Source organism: Halyomorpha halys, unplaced genomic scaffold (genome assembly GCF_000696795.3).
Source record: "Halyomorpha halys isolate HHAL.00 unplaced genomic scaffold, Hhal_1.1 Scaffold410.1, whole genome shotgun sequence".
Taxonomy (NCBI): domain Eukaryota; kingdom Metazoa; phylum Arthropoda; class Insecta; order Hemiptera; family Pentatomidae; genus Halyomorpha; species Halyomorpha halys.
The window spans coordinates 469,942-489,048 of record NW_027111460.1 but is presented as its reverse complement, the minus strand read 5'-3'; the positions used below and the strand labels follow the sequence as shown (position 1 = coordinate 489,048).

Here is a 19,107-nt window from a genome sequence, read left to right as displayed (position 1 = left end):
AATACATTATTAATCTGCTTCTTTACCATTATCATAAAAAACAAGCCTTAGAAAGGTGTCGAGGTGTTATTAAAATTATACACTGGCCTATTTGTGGCTTACTGTATTAACATAAACAGAAGTCCTCAACTATCCATCTTCATAAGAAATATGATCAGAGGAAAGATCAAGCGGAATACCACGCAATGTCTAGGGATGAATCTTGAGCGCTATCACTGGAGGCTAAGAGATACAGCTTAGGCACCACAGAAGTTGGCTACAGGAGTGGACGGATAAAACTCCAGGCATTTGAGGAGATGAAGCCTTGGTCAGAAATTAGAAGATATTTCAGGTAAAGAGATGAAGCTTTGTTCTGAAATTTTGGAAAGGTGATTTCAGATGACATGATGAAGCCTCAGTATGAAATCAGGATATTTCAGATGAGGAGATAATGTAGTCTCTGTCTGTAATTAGAAGATATTTCAGATGAGGAAATGAAGTTTCACTGTGACTAAATGATAAGGGAGATGAAAATTAACAGAGATTGAAAAAAAACAATCTTCTAGTTACTCTGGCTTCTCTGCTAAATACCTGAAATTGTAATAATGCAATAGCATTAATTTTAACCAAGAAGCGGTTATCTCTGATAATTCTTTCGTGTAGTTCAATTTATTATTTTTATCCTTCTCTTTTACTGAACAATGAAATGCTTTAGATTCAGTGAGATTCATGCTCATTCATTCTGTGAGTTATAACCATCAATTGCTACAAAGGCATACTCAAATGTTTGGAGTTTGTATTATTTTAGTCAGGAATTTTATTAAAAGAATAATGTTGATATTAATTTGTGGTAAGTGACTTCAGGTTGAAGATAAAACACATTAATTTACAAATATTTTAACAATATTAAAGTTTTAAATTTGTTCAGTTACCATGATTTACGATTGATTGCCCTCATTCATTTACTGATGCAAAATTTATTATTATACTTTTTTATCTTGTGACAAATTTACTTTAACATTTTTTAGCTTTTGTCAACTTATTTTCTTCACTAACCTGGTACATTGGTGCGGTTAATGCTGGTGCAATGCTGCATTCCTTGTTATTAAAGAACATCATGCACTCTCCAATGTCATTTTTTGATACAACGCCACAAGGAAGGATTTTGAATCGTTTTTCTAAGGATATTGATGTTTTAGATAATACCATACCTTATATGTTGAAGCAGACTTTTGTGGCTTTAGCACCGGTAATATTCAACTTTATTGTTTTTATTTTATTATTAAACAGAAATATAACTATCAAATATTGAATAATGGAATTTTTATTGTTGGTGAAAAGATTATTCTTATTATAAGTACAGTAATGCACAATATATTAGGGTATCTCATAAGTTTCTTTCCTACTTCTAATTTTAAATGAATACATAATATTTTCTGTTTAAGATATTATTTATTTTGTTATATAAGAAGCCTTTTACTTTTTTTCATCTCACCTCATTATGTCTTCTTTTCAAAATTGTTGAGTTTTGAACAAGAAATAATCCTGGAGGTGCACTTTTATTTTGTGGATGGATTTAAAGTGTTTATTGTGAAGAGAATTTTTTAAGGACAGAAAGAAGTAATAATGAGATGGAGCAAGATCTAGAGAGTATGCAGGATGCGGTGAAACATTCCAATCAAACTATAAGAGCTTTTCTCTTATGCTTAATATATGTGGTCTCACATTGTCATGATGAAAAACAAACCCTCGTCGGTTCATTAATTCTGGCCATTTTTTGCAAGATAGCTTTTTATTGATCCATTAGATGACAGTATTCCGTAGAATTTATTGTTTCACCTTAAGGAAGGAGTCTTGATAAGGTCTGTATCAGTTGTTTTTGAGTGGCCACTGCGATCTTCATGTTCTAGATTAAAATTTCTCTTTCTAATTCTTTTAAACTAATTACAAACAATTGCAATAGTTGTAATACAAATCTTGTTGACAATATTCTTTACACTATTACCTTTTTTGAAACAATGAAGCATAAAATGCTGTAAATGTTTCCTTTTGCTACCCATGTTTAATGCTGTGGATGAAAGTTTTAAAAGTGACTTTGGCACAAATGAAACGTACTGTAAAAGAGCTCTGGGCCGATTGAAACCGATGATATAGACAGGTAAAAGAAAAGCCTACATGTTTACACAAGCAGAACCAAATAAGGCCATTCATAGAGTGAAGAGAACGAAACAGTTGGGACACTCTAATATTATCATAGAAATTTACAACTTCCCATTATATTAATATATTAATATTATTTAAAGATTTTGTTTGTTATCTGTTAGATGTACTTTAAAGAAAATTTTCACTATTTGTTTGACTTCTCTTATTGCTATTTGTTCATATTTTCTGATTTATTATTGACATTTCATTATCTAAATTACTTATTGTAATTTAACATCGGTTAATTATGTGATAAAATTTGATTTATAGTTGCTTGGGACGATATTTGTTATTAGCTATTCTACACCATATTTTTTAATTGTCATCATTCCTATGGGATTTGTTTACTATTTGATTCAGGTAAGAGAAAAATACTTCATTGTATATATTTATAAACTTGTAATATTTCTCTATTTTATTATTATTTAAAATTATTTATAGAAATGTTACATAGCTACATCACAACAATTGCAAAGGATTGAATCTATTACTGTATCTCCCATTTATTCACATTTTAGCGAAAGCATATCAGGTAATGCATCAGTTTTTTTTTTCTTTTATAACAACGAATCATATCTAGTTATATCAGACGGTATGTCATTTTCCGGAAACACATAACACATGAATTTATGTGATCTAACTTCATTTAGGTAATTTCATTTAGCTACTGAAGATCACTCCTATCCAACCACTCTACGTCAATTAAAACATGGGTGGCTTTTTTAGGGTGAAACAGTACAGCTAGATTTCTATTGGTCCTAAAATCTATCAGTCATGCTTAAAATCCAATCATTCCAACTCACTGCGAGTTTTGATAACTGATGGATTACACAGTTTTAGGCTGAGTTATGATAATAATGGACCCTGTTAGTCCAAGCTAAGCAAAGCTAAAACTTATATATTGATTATATAAAATAGTTTGCAATTTTATAAATGACTTATAATTTTATTGATTTTATAACTTTTAATAATATTAAATAATAAAAGTTTGTTAAAATATTGATATGAATAACTTAAATTTTGGTTTTTTTCTATTATTACTTATATTTAAAAATTAAATATCAAATATTAATTAAAATATTGTTAGAATTAATTTTGTTTGTTTTTTACTATTAATTATATTAAGAAAACAGAAATATTTATTAATTGTAAGAGATAGTTGACCGTGGATGACATACGAGGAGAAGATGGTTGGGAGTGCGGTCAAAATGAAATACAAATAAGTTGGTGTAACATATTTAATTGTGCCAACGTTCCGGCTAGAGTTTCTAGCCTTCTTCAGAGCTAAGAACAGAATAAGATAACAACTACAATAAGTATAGAAAATAAAAAATAAAATATAAACAGAATGACATAAAATGAATAATTTTACAGAATAGAATTAATAAAATGAAGTGATGAGAGAAGTAGGAAATAAAATATATACATAGGTAATTGAAAAAGTGGGTAAAATAACATAATTAAGGAAATAAAATAAAAATTAAGTTATATAATGCAAAGAAGTATAAACATATTAGTTATTAATAATTTAAAAATTGAAATATGGAAAGAAAAAGAACATTGAGAGAAAGAATATATATGTAACCATAATAATTGATAAAGATGAAAATATAAGTAAAGTTTAACAGAAGAAATGAATAGAAGAAAAAAAAAATTTTTTTTTAAAACAACAATAATGATATAATGAACATAACTAATAACGTAGGTAAGGAAAATGGATAAAAGAAGGGGTGGTAAAATAAAGAAAGGAAAAGAAAAAATAAATATTTATTAGTTAAAGTATTGATTTGAATAACTTACAATTTTTTTTTATTTTCTGGAACACATATGGCTTTTCTCAAAGACTAAGGGGGCCAACTTTTATTTTTTAAGATAGGTCCTGAAGTCTTATGTGTAGTATAAGAGCCCAGAGGAGAAAAAGTCATTTTAAAAGTTATTTCATCCCAATTTTTGATTACTTTAATGAAAACTATATATAATTACTAGTTAAAATTGATGAATCTGCCGAGTATAGTTAAGGGGAATGAAAAATGTTGGATGTTTCAAAATTACTTTATAGCACATTAAACTAGCTTTAATTTGAGTACTAATTGACATCCGTAAGTCTTATGGTTCCTGAGATGTAGATTTCCCTAAATAAATTCACCAACTTCTGATTTTTTTGTACATTTCTTATGAAATGTTGCTATAAAAAAAAACTATCTCAGGAACTATTGAATGTTAACAGCTATATCAAAACCCATATTTGAGCAAATTCACTCTAATTTAAATGATATTCTCTTAAGTTTTCTAGTGTTGTTCATAGTTTCAAAGATAAAGCTTCAAATGAAAATTTTTTTTTTTAATGTTTTGAAACGGCCACCATTTTGTATTCCCCCTAACTATATTTGGCAGACTCATGAGTTTTGACTAGTAATTATACATTGTTTTCATTACAGTAATAAAACATTGGGGTGAAATAATTGACTTTTTTCCTCTGTTTCACTGATTATTATCTCCTCTTGTACTACGGACATCTCAGGATGATTCTCTGATCATACCCTACTTATCTGCCAGTTTGCTTCAAAATAACACATAACTAGAAGTTTTATAGGCGGATATTTCAATCATTATAATACCATAATGGAATCATTATATCAAAGCCTAAAGATCCTAAAGAGCCTTAATCCAAATAATTAGTATCCAATAAATAAATCTGTTTAAGTCCTGATCCAAATATAAAGTTTACCTTATCAACATTTGATAAGTGCATTTAATAAGTAAAATAAATTATTAATTAATGATTGGAGAAGATGGTTGGGGGACAGCGGACAGCAAAGGAACAATATAAATAAACAAAAAAATATTTATTTATGCTGACTAAAAAGAATATTTATTTATTTATTTATATACACCTCAAAAATAATTTACAGTTATTATTAGTTAATGGATGGTTAATGAGGTAACAAGTATAAAAGATTCAAAAATGATCAGAGAAAATGTGTCTGGGAATTTCTTCAAGCTACTTTGCTAGACCATTTATTTATATACCATTAATTCTGAAGAGTTATATTATACTTTGCATTGAAATATTTGTTGACTGTAAATATTATAAAATACATGTTTATATATTAGTTCTCACCCACATGGGCTTGTCCAGTGCAAGGCTAGTGGGGATTAACGCTCCCCCGGGTCTCTGAGTTCAGTACACAGCATCGATGCACACAGAACAGTATAATACACTTACACTAATACAAGGTCACTTTCAGTACACACCCTAAGGTAGCTTAAGCAGGTGAGGGTGCCCTAAGGAGGCTGCCCCTCCATCCCTGACTCAGGGCCAGTGGGCCGATTACCTGCTCCCCTTAAATTCCACATTTTAAGAAACCTCACACAGTTGAAGCCAGTTGATTGATGTTGTTTAGGAAACATACTAGGAACTGTCTAACTAACCTAAGTTTTGCCTACTGGAATGTTTTATCTCTTCACTGACTAGTCTTAACTAAATTGATAAATGCCTCTGATGGGCGGGTCATATGGCAAGGATGCGCGGAAATGACATCCTAATTAAAGTCCTATCCAAGCAATTACATGGAAAGAGAAGTGTAGGGAAGCCGAACATGAGATAGTCAGACGCTGTATCAATGGATGCCCAGATCTAGAAGTAGAAGTAGTGCCAGAAGTAGAAGACAGGAGCTCCTTGCTGAAGCTACTAGAGGAGGCCCAGGCTCGGTAACGGGCTGTCGCACCAATGATGAATGAATGAATATGTTAGTTGTCAGCATGAATTACTACTTTTTTCACACCTAGCAATTTTAATTTCGCCTTGTTCAATTTCTTTTTTAATCCGTTATTTAAAGCATATTCAAATTAACTTGAAATAGTATGCATGTATTGGTCTTATAATTATGAGAACTTTCTAAATAGGTTCTTCAGTGATAAGAGCTTACTGTGCTCAAAAGAGATTCATTGAGGAATCTAATGTGAAAGTGGACATAAACCAATCGTCCTCTTATGCCATTATAGTTGCTGAAAAGTAAGTATTATTTTGAAAAAAAAAATTTTATTTTTTTCTCACGACTATAGTAAGATAAATTTATTGTTAGATTAAAATTTATTTTTTAGGTGGCTTGGTATTAGACTACAATTAATTGGAGGTTTGATTTGTTTTTTCGCATCTCTTTTTGCAGTCATCGGCAAAGATTACTTGAGCCCTGGAATCGTTGGGCTTTCGATCAGTTATACACTAGAGGTAACAGTTATCATTTATTTTTTATTTATATTATTTCTTTTAGTTAATGGTTAATAGTTATTATTTTTCATCAGATTACAAACTTGTTACACCTGTTAGTTGTTCTGGTTGCAGAAGTTGAATCTGGTGTCATAGCTTTAGAGAGAATTGAAGAATATTCCAATACACCTCAGGTATTACCTTATTATGTGCATTTTTTTATTTTAAACTTTTACTGTTTACTAATTCTGTATTTTTTAATATTTATAACAATACTGAGTCGTAAATACTACATTAGAAAGCTTGTTTCCTTTGTTATAATGATTCCAGAGTTCTTGAAAATTTTAATTGTGTTTATATTGAAAAATCATTAGATAGTTTAATTTGGAGTCCAATTATTGCATATGTTGTTTTATTTAATACTTTACATATTACACTTTCTGTTGTTACTTCTATTACTTTCATACTAAGAAAGTGTAATATGTAAAGTATTAAATAATGCTAAGTTACCATTATTTAATACTTTACATATATTATATATCTACTAGTGTTGGTCAAATGAGAACTTTTTAAGTTAATTTTAAATCAAAAATACAAAATAATTTTCATGCAACAATTTTCATTTCATACAACAATCTTTTTTTGGAAGAAATAATTTTTTTTTTTTACTTCTTTAATTTATTTTAACATCAGAACAACATTTCGGGTAATTTTCCCACTATCCAATATATTGTTTTACAAAAATAAAAAATAATGCACAATCTACAGTTTTTTCAAAATTATGTAGTGAATTTCAAATATATAAGTTTTATTTATTGAAAAAAAAAATAAATCTGTATTACTACAATCCATGGAGGGTCAGGGGTGCAGTACTTAGTATGGAAGTGCTTATACTAGACCAACGGTTGTGCAAGGAGGTGATTTAGTCAGAATCACGTTCGACCGCCAGATTTTTACCCAATTAAGGGTACCCACTTCATGAGGCTGGGTAGACCCCAAAGGGCTGACTTACGGCTTCTGTGAAACTAAATAATTATTTATTGAAGCCAGATTTCAACCCGGGTCCTTGGAGATAATAGCACAGTGCCTTACCACTGTGTTACCTACTCACACTAATACCTATTTATATGTTATTTAAATATAATTCACTGTTATACAGCGAGTTTTCAATTATTCATTAAACCATTGAATTCCTCCCGAATCCAATCCTTAAAATCTGGAGTCCTTCATAAAATCCTTAATGCCCCTTACTTTGTTACAAATCAAGTTATCCATCAGGACCTCAATGTTGCATATGTTGCTGATTTGGGCAAAACCAGATACCAGTCCTTCCATGATAAACTTCCCAACCACCCAAACCCATTTGTTACTAGCCTGGCTTCTCCTTCATTGCCTGATAATCTTCCTAGGAATCTGAAGAGAGGATGGCCTCAAGATCTTTTCTAGAAATGTTATTGGAGTTCTATCAATGGGTAGATTCTCCACATGTTTGTATCATGTCATTATATTACCTACTGCAAATTTACTTGTTTTATATATTTTTATACCGTTGTTAATAACAATAAAAAAAATTTTTAAAAAAGTTTTCAATTATATATAAATTTACAAAATATATATAATTTTTTAAAAATGTAAAATTTTTCAGGAAAACACTAATAAAATGTTTTAATACAAGTGTAATTGTATCCTAAATTTAATAAAATTAATGGTTTTAATGCAATTTTAGTAATAAAAATAATCTCCTCAGCTTTTCTAGTCAATGCTTCTTATTCTTAAGCTATTTAATTCTTTTCATATAAGCTTAGAGTGTGAAAGGAAATTAATTTTTTTAAGAACATTGTTTTTCCATCACTGGTTTAAACACTAAGATTTTCAGAAAATATTTTGAATCCTTTAAAAGATATAATTTGTATAGTTTGGTGGTTTCATTAAAATTTAAATTATGGAACCTCCGAGCTATTTTAAACTTTTGTACTATGTTTTAAGTTTCTTTTAAACTTTATTTGTTGTGTTTTCTAAACAATTTAAAAAAATATTATTTTCAAATTTAAAACAGTTACCATAAAATTTAATACTAGTATAATTTTAATATATTCTTATGTAAAATATTGAAGGAAGCAGCTTGGTACAATTCGAGCCCTGTAGGAGATGACTGGCCGAAGGAGGGTAAAGTGGAATTGGTAAACTATTCGGTCCGGTATCGAGAAGGCTTGGATTTGGTGCTTAATATGATCAACCTCTCTACAAAAGCTAATGAGAAGGTAAACAATGTATAAGGTTAATATTTCTTGTAATACAAGTTTGAATAGGTTTTTAATAATTAGGTTTTTTTAATTAATTACTAAGTTATAAAAGAAATTTAATGTACTTTATTGACAGTTATATCACAATAATGAAAGGGGCATACCACAAAAAAAATTTTTGAGAGGAAATAAACGAGAGATACCACTGATTATATTTTTTTTAGGTCATATTTAACCCTTTATAGGGTGAAACTATTGATGCTAAAAATGTTTTTACATGTATAATTATTCTTTTAGATATTTAATATTTATTTTTATTTTTAATATTTTTTTTTTTTGAATATTTTTTTTTCCAGGAAATAATAACACCACATGTACCAGTGATTGTTTTGAAAACTGTTCAAAAACTCACAATCGGTCACTAGTATAAATGGTTTACCAAAACCGTTCCAATGAATTTTATAATACCTATTAATCATTGTTAAAAATAAATAAAACATTTTAAACTTTTAAATTTCTCATTTCCGATAAGTTTTTGATTGTAAACAGATGTTTTGTATTTTTAGAAATTTATTTATTTCTAATTCTAATACTTTTTGAGCATATTTAAACTTAATTATATTGAATTGATAGAAAATAAAGTCGATATTAAAATTATTTACAATGTTAATTAAAGATAAAAAATATTTAAATTCATTATTTATTCACTAAGTTAAAATAAATGAAATTTGATTACAATTGAACTACATATTTATTGTATTTAATTGTTTATTACTACTAAATTATATAAAAAATATTAGAGCTAAGTTAAAAATTGGAATTCAATTATAACAGCATATATTAAAAGCAAATGACAAATAAAGTATATATTGAAAAGAAAAATAACAAATACAAATTGGATAATATATTTGAGCAATTGGCAAATATTCAAGAAAATTATTGAAATAAAAAAAAAAAAAATACCAAGATTTACACAAGTAATTTTCTCTGTGCGATGCCAATTTCTCAGATGATAATTAAATATTATCCTGTCCATAAATCTAATTAGAAAAGAAGATATAGAATAATATTCCTAAATGTTTTTTTTAACAAAGTAAAAGAGTTTAAATGATTTAATAATTACAATCTTTAATGTTGTAACTGCTACAAGGTGGACTATCGCAGTTTCATAAAAATGATGATTTACCAACTTTTCTGTATCTGCTAGCTCAGTGGTGAGAAAGGCCTTAACATATTTTTTTAACCTTTCAGTTGTCTATTTGATCCCGATCAAACTATTTGAAAAATTCTAATTTATTTATTTAGCGGTGGTACAACATATGTTCATAGGGTTAAAAATGGTCTTAAAAATAAATTCTTTATATTTAATTTAATATCATTATTAATATTATTATCAATATCAATATCAGTATTAACAGCCGCAAGAGCAAGGTTATGACTGTTGCCAGAGATGAAGTGGACGTGGGCAATGTACAAATAGTATACAATGATGAATTATTGGAAACAGTGGATTTCTATACCTACCTTGGAACAATTCTTAATAGATCTGGAAAAATATACCAAGAAGTGTCCAATAGGATAAATAAAGCAAATAGTATTTATTACCAGATATGAAATACTATTGTGGAAAAGAGGGAGGTAGGTAAGGATATCAAGCTCTATATCTTTAAAAGAATATATCTTCCAACACTATTATATGGCAGTGAAAGTTGGGTGACCCAAGACAAGCACATGAGTAGGATTATGGCTGCTGAAATGCGATTTTTGCGAAGAATATTGGGCAACACTTGGAAAGATAGGATAAAGAATGAAAGAATAAAAGATCCCCTCAGTAAAATCAGTGATTGAACACTAACAGCTTCTATGGTATGGATAAGTCTGTAGAATGGGGGAAGACAGAGTGCCAAGAAAATGTATGAAGGTGAGGTTGACTGGTAGGAGACCACGAGGCAGACCTAGAAGGAGCTATATGGAACATATCCAACGACTAGGTCTGGAAAGAGGAAAAACGCTGGCTCAAATGGAGATGCTTGCCATGGACCAAGATGTGTGGACCAAGTGGTTAGAGGTTCCTCCACACTGAAAGGCACTTAAGGAGGATGAGAAAAAAGAAGAAGATATAATTGGAAAGAAGTTATTAAAAAACCAAGGAATCTGAAGCAGAACCTGTATTTAGACCCTAGCGACATGATGGACCTCTCCTTGGATTAGGGTTGAGGACTGCTGTAGGATTTAGGAAGCATAAAATACTCTCAAAAAGAAGAAGTTTGGGCCCCCTGAAATTATAATTACTCGTACTGTATAAGTCATTTTTAAAATTTTTCTTAGGTAGAGCCCTAGACGACTATGAGATGCATAAAACAAGCATTTTTTAAAATTCTGAGTAAAGTTCAAATTAATTTTTTGTAGATTTAGGTTAATTGATTATTTTATAAAATTTGATCTATTCATTTTAACTGCAGTGAAATATTGATAATACAACTTATAAGGTATTTAATGGTGATCAGATTATAAAGAATTATAGGTAAGTTGGGATAGTTCATTTTTTTGGTTTTATTCTTTAGATTGTATTATAAATATTGATAATACAACTTATAAGGTATTTAATGGTGATCAGATTATAAAGAATTATAGGTAAGTTGGGATAGTTCATTTTTTTGGTTTTATTCTTTAGATTGTATTATAATGTACAGTTGTAAATAGCAATAAATAAATATTTAAAAAAAAAATTCTTTAGATTGGTATCGTGGGCCGTACTGGTGCTGGGAAATCTTCTGTGACATTGAGTTTATTCAGAATAATCGAAGCAGCTGATGGAAAAATATTAATTGATGGCGTGGATGTATCAACACTTGGTCTTCAATTTCTGAGATCTCGCCTTACCATCATTCCTCAGGTAAGAACCCATAAAAAAAAAAAAAAAATGAGATTTGTATTGATTAATTATTTTTTATTGGTTACATTTATTTTTATTAATATTCTTTTGATTAATATATAAAAAAAACCTAGACAATGTTTTTTTAACAAATTTTTTAAAAAGCCTAAAATGTTATCAATAATTTGAAAATTTGTATGCCCTAGTTTAATTAGTATAAAAATATTTCATGTCTTATTTATAATTATTTTATTATGCACTTCTTAGGATCCTGTACTCTTTTCCGGTAGTTTGAGGATGAATCTCGATCCTTTTGGCATTTACAATGATGAACAGATTTGGAAGGCATTGGAGCTCTCCCATCTAAAAGCTTTTGTCCAAGAGTTACCTGCTGCACTGCAGCATGAAGTGTCTGAAGGCGGTGAAAATTTGAGGTACGTTAATCTTTAATAATTGAAAAAAAAAAATTGTACCACTGTCACCCATGAAATGTTCAGGAGTTCAGTACTTTGCTAGGAAGTATTGTTTCTTGAAAATGAGTTGTACAAGGAGGTGATTTGTTCAAGATCATGTTCAACTGCCAGATTTTTTGGTAATTAAGGGTACCCACTTTATGAGACTGGGTGGATCCCATAGAGCTCTCGAACTCACAGAGCCGACTCATAGCTTAAGTTAAACAGAGAATAATTGTCTGCCACAGCTGGATTCAAACCCGAGTCCTTGGCGTTAGTAGCACAGTGCCTTACCACTGAGTTACCCACTCCCACTAATATATATTTATAAGTTATTTAAATATAATTATATAATAATTTACAAATTACATTTTTTTTTAATTGTAAAATTTTTCAATTTAACATTAATAAAATGTTTTTATACAAATGATAATTGTGCCCAAAATTAATGGTTTTTCGTTATTTTAGTAATAAAAATAAGCTCCTCAGCTTCTAGACTATTTTTTTTTTGTCAAGACTCCCATTGGAGTCTTATAATGCCTAACCATGGTTGGGGGGTCAAGTTTTTCATTCTGTGGGACCACCACTCAATGAAAAAAGTCAATGCCCTGGCCAGATTCGAACTGGCACCGCCAGCAGATCTCAGATTGTTAAGGCTGCGCCTAACTATCTGATTTATGGATGGCCCAGCTTCTTGACAATGCTCGTTATTTGTATGTTTTTTAATTCTCTTCATTCAAGCTGAGTAAGTAGGGTACCCATTTTGTAGAGACTGGGGTGCCACTGGCTGATATAACAGAATGGATAATTTTCGGCCACAGCCAGATTCAAACTCGGGCCCTGGAGATAGTAAGATAGCATCTTACTTACTGAGCTATCCTACTCCCTTTTAAAAATGAACTAAATAATAGTTTACTATGATTGGGAGATACATTTAAAAGATTAAGATGAATTGTAATTTGAAGATATTATGTATTTTTAGTGTTGGTCAGCGACAGCTAATTTGCTTGGCTCGAGCTCTCCTTCGTAAAACTAAGATCTTGATCTTGGATGAAGCTACGGCAGCTGTCGATCTGGAAACTGACGACTTCATCCAGAGGACAATCAGATCAGAGTTTGCTGATTGTACTGTCCTTACTATTGCTCATAGATTAAACACAATTATGGACTCTGACAGGTTAGAAATCAAATGTGTATTTATATGTTTATGTCATGATTAATTTTAAGCCTTTGTTTTGGGAATCTCTCAATTATGTCTTAGCCATAATGTTTTTATTTTTTAAGAAGATGAGGTGAAAAAAACTTCCGTTTAGAATATTATCACTATTCTGTATTTGTTGTACTACGTTTCAGGTTTACCCCATATTCGTATGCAAATATTCCTCATTTTGTCAAGTACATATAATACATTGTTTAAATAATGCTATGTTGTAAATTTTAATTTATGTGTATAGAAATATTCCAGATTTATAAAAATAATTAAAAGGAAATTTAGTAGTTTTTATTATTCTCAGATCTAAAGTATAGCTTTGAAGATGACAAGGTTTAAATGAATAGATTAAATATTAAATTGATATGAGAATTTTATTATAAATTATATGACATTATTGACTTTTATCTCAGGGCAGGTTTTCCAAACAATCAGAAAACATTGACAATTAACTAAATTAATGCCTATTTTTACAAATATAATTAAATCCTAGATAGAGCAAACTAACCAATTATATATTCTTCTTTGATGACTAATGTTTCTTAATGTCTTTCTGATGATGCAACCTCTGACATTAGTCAAAGGATTCAGTACCACCAGCTTCCAGGAGATGTCCTCACTCCCAGCAATCCAAACAAAGATTCTTTCTTCCTTCAATTGTATAATCTTCTTGGATGACTGGTGATTACTGATGTATTCTTTCTAAATATCTACCACTGACAGAAAACAAAGGATGATCAGCACCCCCTTCTTCCAGGAGACATCATCTCTCCTACCATCTCAACAAAAAAGATCTTGTTTCCTTTGTTCATTGTTCGATAGTCTATGCAAACATTGATTGTCGCACAACCATTTTGATTTTTTGTCTATGATTTGCTTAATGTATATTTTTCCTTATACTTATTCCCCTCTTCTATTTTTTCTTAAATTTAGTGTAAATACAATAATGATAGAAAATAATATAATTTGATAACAATTTAATCTATCTTCTCAACATAACAGCAATTCACTAGACTTTGGAAGGAAGTGCACCACCATCTTGAATATTTTGACCAATGTATTTTTACTCCATATTTGACTGATGAAAATTGATTAGGTTGCTTTTTGGTTTAACAAAACAAATCAACAAATATTAACATTGATACATAAAAGAAAATATAACTAAAACTATATATACATAAAAAACAACTTTTTATCAATAAAGAGGATATAACACTATTGTACGCTTTACTCTTATTATTACTATTATATTGCTATTCTTATTTTGGGGAATGTTTTTCAACCTGGGAAACATATTTTTCTTTTTATCTCCTCAAATTGATCATCATATCTTTTCATATTTTTTGGCCTGTTTGACTATTTCATTGAGAATAAGGCCTATCTGGAATTAAAGAACACTTCATTCCATATTTATTTTAGAGGTTAATCAAAATTATTAGTCTTTTTTGAGAAATCTTTTGATATTGTAAAATCGATTATATAAAGTGGCACTTTTGGTTACTCAACAATGTTAACATCCTAGGCTTACACTTGCCCAAAATATGTAATTTAAGTTTTATAAGAATTTTCCTCCTTGAGCTAGGTGCTATTTTGCGAAACTTGGTTATTTGAACTCAGGAGACCATAAAAAATTGAATAAGGAATTTTTCATGACTGCCATACTTCCCCTTACTCCATCTTACACATATAGGTAAAGGAAAAAAATAAATAAATTACATTGTATAGAAGATTGGTAAATATTCTACTTATTGTTACGTTGCAGTATATTTGGGCAGCACCACTCATAAATAAATAAAGCATTTCTCTCTTAAGGATTTAAGAATATTAATAGTAAATATATTTTATAAGTTGTAAAATATTTTTCTTTAAATTCATTAACACTGATTCTAAGGTAATTTTTTTAATTTTCAGAGTTCTTGTCTTGGATCAAGGTAGAATTGTAGAATTTGATGTACCAGCAATCCTCCTTAAAAACAAATCTTCAATCTTTTATAGTTTGGCCCAAGATGCAGGTCTTGCTTAGATAGGTTTCTGTTGGTTCCTCAGCTAATAATTTCATCAGAAAAAAAATCTCAAAAAATCAAATTTATAAATGAAGAGCCAGTCATAAAAGGTAATGGTAATTGAGGAAAAATGGGATAATTAATGATACCTAAGTAATAATGTAATTATAAAAAATTACTAACTACAACCATCAGCTTTTGAATATAGTACAAGAACCCAAGAGAAAAAAAAGTTAGTTATTTTACCCCAATTTATTATTAGTTTAATGAAAATTATGTATAATTACTTGTCGAAATTGATAAGTCTGTCAAGTATAGGTAGAGGGAATAAAAAATGACAGCTGTTTCAAAACGTTAAAAAAAAAAATTCATTTGGAGCTGTATATCTTCGAAATTAACAAAAACACTAGAAAACCTTATAGAAAATCATTTAAAGAAGAGTAAATTTGCTAAAATATGAGCCCTGATTGAGTTAATTAAGTTCAATATTTCCCGAGATACAGTTTTTTTAGAAAAAAAATTTCATAAAAAATGTTCTGAGAAATCAGTAGTTAATGAATTTAAATATAAAAATCTAATTAAGAAACCATGAGATGTGGAGATGTCTATTAGCACTAAAATTAAAGCTATTTTAATGTGCTATAAAGTAGCTGATGATGTTTATGTTTGTAGGAGCATCAATTTTCATGATATTTACTATAATAAACTGATTTCTAGTTGTTCGGACAAAATTTCATATACCAAATTCATATTTATATGAAAATATCATATACCCTACTACCCTTATGAGGATAAACATTATTAACTATTTTATAGTGCATTAAACTATCTTTAATTTCATTGCCAGCAGACATCTGTACATCTAATGGTTCCTTAGATATTGTTTTTCAGAAACCAAAAGTTTTGTTTGAACAACTAGTAATCATCATCTTATTGATATATTTTGGAAAATATGATGAAAACTACAACTCCTATGAAGATACACACCATAGACTATAATGACAAATGTTGGCTGTTTCAAAATTACTTTATAGTAAATTAAACTAGCTTTAATTTATAAATATATATTGTAAAAAGGTCTTTTTGAGTAAATAATATATTTTATGTATCATTTTAATATTCATTTGATTTGTTTATCCAAAAAGCAAGCTAACCAAGTTTCATTGTTTATAATAACTTCGTGATACAAAAACCAAGATGGCGCAACAGCTCTATTAGAGCTCATATTTTAGCAAATTTACTCAACTTTAAATGATGTTCTATTAGGTTTTCTAGTGCTGTAGCTAGTTTAAAAGATATACCTTGTAGTCTCATCAATTTTGACTAGTAATTATAGATAGTTTTTAATAAAGTAATAAAAAATTGGGGTGAAATATTTGACTTTTTTTCTACGTGATTCTTGAACTTATATAACTTATAACTTATACTGATGGTAGTGCTATGGATATTATTGAAAATGGAGATGAAAGAAAATAATATAGGCCAGAGCTGGGTGAAATTAGCAATAGTTGAAACTAATAGATAAAATTGCCATGGATACGGTATTTATTTATCAATGGTTCATTCATGAATAAGGGTGTTGCCAAGGCAACCTTAGCTATTAGTTTTAACTATAGCTGATTTTTGGCCACTTCTGCTATAGGCCTAAGAAATAAATACTGAATAATTTTCTAAAAATCATAGAGCTGACAATAGCCCAGATATCTGTAATATTTACTAGTATTTCAGCTCTAAAATTCCAATAGCGCCTGGCACAGATTTATTATTGCAAGGTCTGAATCTTAATCACTGCTATTGTGTAATTAAACCAGTCAACTTATCATATATTAATAGGCTTGAGATTATACATATCACATCAGTAGTTAAAAAACAAAAAAACATATGTAGATATTGCATCACTCTAAGAGTTCAAATATACTTATTCTAACATATTATATACAGAAACTGATAGTTAAAAATGAAGGACACCCCATTATGTTTTGTTTTGTTCACAGCTAAGATAAGATTTTCAATATAATTTTTATGTCTTAGGTTTTATCTTTGTTTCCTTTTTTTTCGTTCTTACTACAGTATATTAAGTTTTTTCTCCATTTTGTTTAGCTTATCAATTATTTATTTCAAATTATGAAAATAAATATAGAAATAAATAAAAATCTGGTTCAGATATACAATTTTCATTAACCACCCTACTTTCATATGAAATTGATACTAGTATATTAATTAAGATTGTCTTTAATTACAATTAAATATGTAGAGGAAACAGATATATGAAGTATACAATATTTTATGATTTTGAATACTACTGTAATGCACAATTTTTTGCAAAAAAAACAGCAAAAAAATTGTTTTTCTATACTTTACAGGTACTAATAATTTTAAAAAAAAGTCTTATCTCGATTGCTTCTTTACTTAGATAGAATAACTGATAAATATTAAATATCATTATTAATATTAATATTATTACACAAACAGTGTGCAACTAGTTTTATAGTCTCGGAAATCAGTTGAACACAGTGTGCAATCTGTGTCGAATGGGTTATACAAGGTTGGGTAGGAATCATTACATCAGTAATTTAATTACATGTTTTAGTTTCACTATAATCATATTAAGATAATTATTAAATCGTCCATAACATCAGTAGTTTTGAAAAACAATTAAACCAGAGTAATTGCAAAAAACACAATTACTGTTAAAGCTCAAAAAAAGATTTATTTTTACTTAATTTTTTAATCACTTTTCCAGTTCAGTAATATTTTTTTCTAATTAAAGCAGCTGTTTGCAGTTAGCTGATTAAAGCACTTTATGAGGTGGGTTTTCATTGTATGCGAGTGCTATGGGTTTATGAGGATCTCGTTCATGGACAGTTCAGAATAAGGAACAATTAAACATCGAGACAAGCTGATGAGGACTCTTGGGCTATCTACTCCATGTTTTATGAGGTATTACATATGTCAATTTGTAAATCTTCACACACCGAGCGGAGACCTGCTTTTCTACTGGCCCTCTGCCATTGTTTTGGAGTCTACTGTAAATTTTATGTGGTACCAGATTTGCAGGTTACAGGTGCTTTTAACCAACCACCGGCTCACCGCCACTGTTTAGCCTCCAAGGGGTAGAGTATTGCGAACGGCCATCACACTCCAAATTGTCACCAGACCTTCACCGTTTAGATGATGGTGGTCATGTTGGAAGATATTTATCCATTTTTATTTGATATGTGCATATAGATAAGCTTTTATTCTTCCATCTTCTGTGAGAGATTTTCTTTTGCTATTATATGATATATTGAGTACTTTGTTCACTATTCATTGCATAATATTGGAGAGTTAATTATTTTATTTTTTTTTGTTTCTATTTATTCTATAAGATTAAGGTTAAGATTATTTATATTTAAGCATTACAAATTTCTATCTCCTTGTTTATTATTATTTCTTTAATTATTGAAAGGATCCTTTTGGTTTGTATATATATTTCATTATATTTAATATTATTAAATTTATGTGTCAACTTGAAAGTAAATATTCTTTTATTATATAAGTGTCATTTTGGTTCTTTTAGGGGTTTTTATTTTATGGTTCTCCCTCTATTATTAAAAATGAACCAGTGATCGATCAGGTTTTTTCCGTCTTGAGAAGAAGTAGGTATATTTTCATTATGAAGCCTCCCTTCCCAACAATTACAAAACTGTAATTGTGTAAAGCAATTGCGATTACAATTACTTCTTCGTCTTTAGTAATTGTAATTGCAATTTGTAGCGATTCTACCTATTAGCAAGTGGAAGAACTTAAACTTTTATTGCATCCCACCTTAACTAACATCTTCATCCCTTCCCCCCAGACAGCACCAACCATGCTTGCTCCAAACTGTATTATATTGATTTGTAGATTCCATTGTAAATAGTTTAATGTTTTAATGTATAAACAATGCCAGTA

General features: G+C 29.2%; 1 protein-coding gene across 1 annotated transcript in view; it reads left to right on the top strand.

The window, feature by feature from the left end:
- The window catches only part of LOC106682389 (multidrug resistance-associated protein 1), a 50,638-nt gene extending 33,300 nt beyond the window's left edge, over positions 1-17,338 (top strand). Inside the window, exons 22-32 of the mRNA XM_024360377.2 lie at positions 1,008-1,228; positions 2,452-2,541; positions 2,623-2,713; positions 6,088-6,196; positions 6,286-6,412; positions 6,487-6,585; positions 8,506-8,652; positions 11,372-11,530; positions 11,777-11,943; positions 12,944-13,138; positions 15,083-17,338. Of these exons, the coding sequence (XP_024216145.1) occupies positions 1,008-1,228; positions 2,452-2,541; positions 2,623-2,713; positions 6,088-6,196; positions 6,286-6,412; positions 6,487-6,585; positions 8,506-8,652; positions 11,372-11,530; positions 11,777-11,943; positions 12,944-13,138; positions 15,083-15,194 (1,517 nt within the window). The 3' untranslated portion in view covers positions 15,195-17,338. The remainder of the gene's footprint in view (positions 1-1,007; positions 1,229-2,451; positions 2,542-2,622; positions 2,714-6,087; positions 6,197-6,285; positions 6,413-6,486; positions 6,586-8,505; positions 8,653-11,371; positions 11,531-11,776; positions 11,944-12,943; positions 13,139-15,082) is intronic.
- Positions 17,339-19,107: the final 1,769 nt, after the last annotated feature.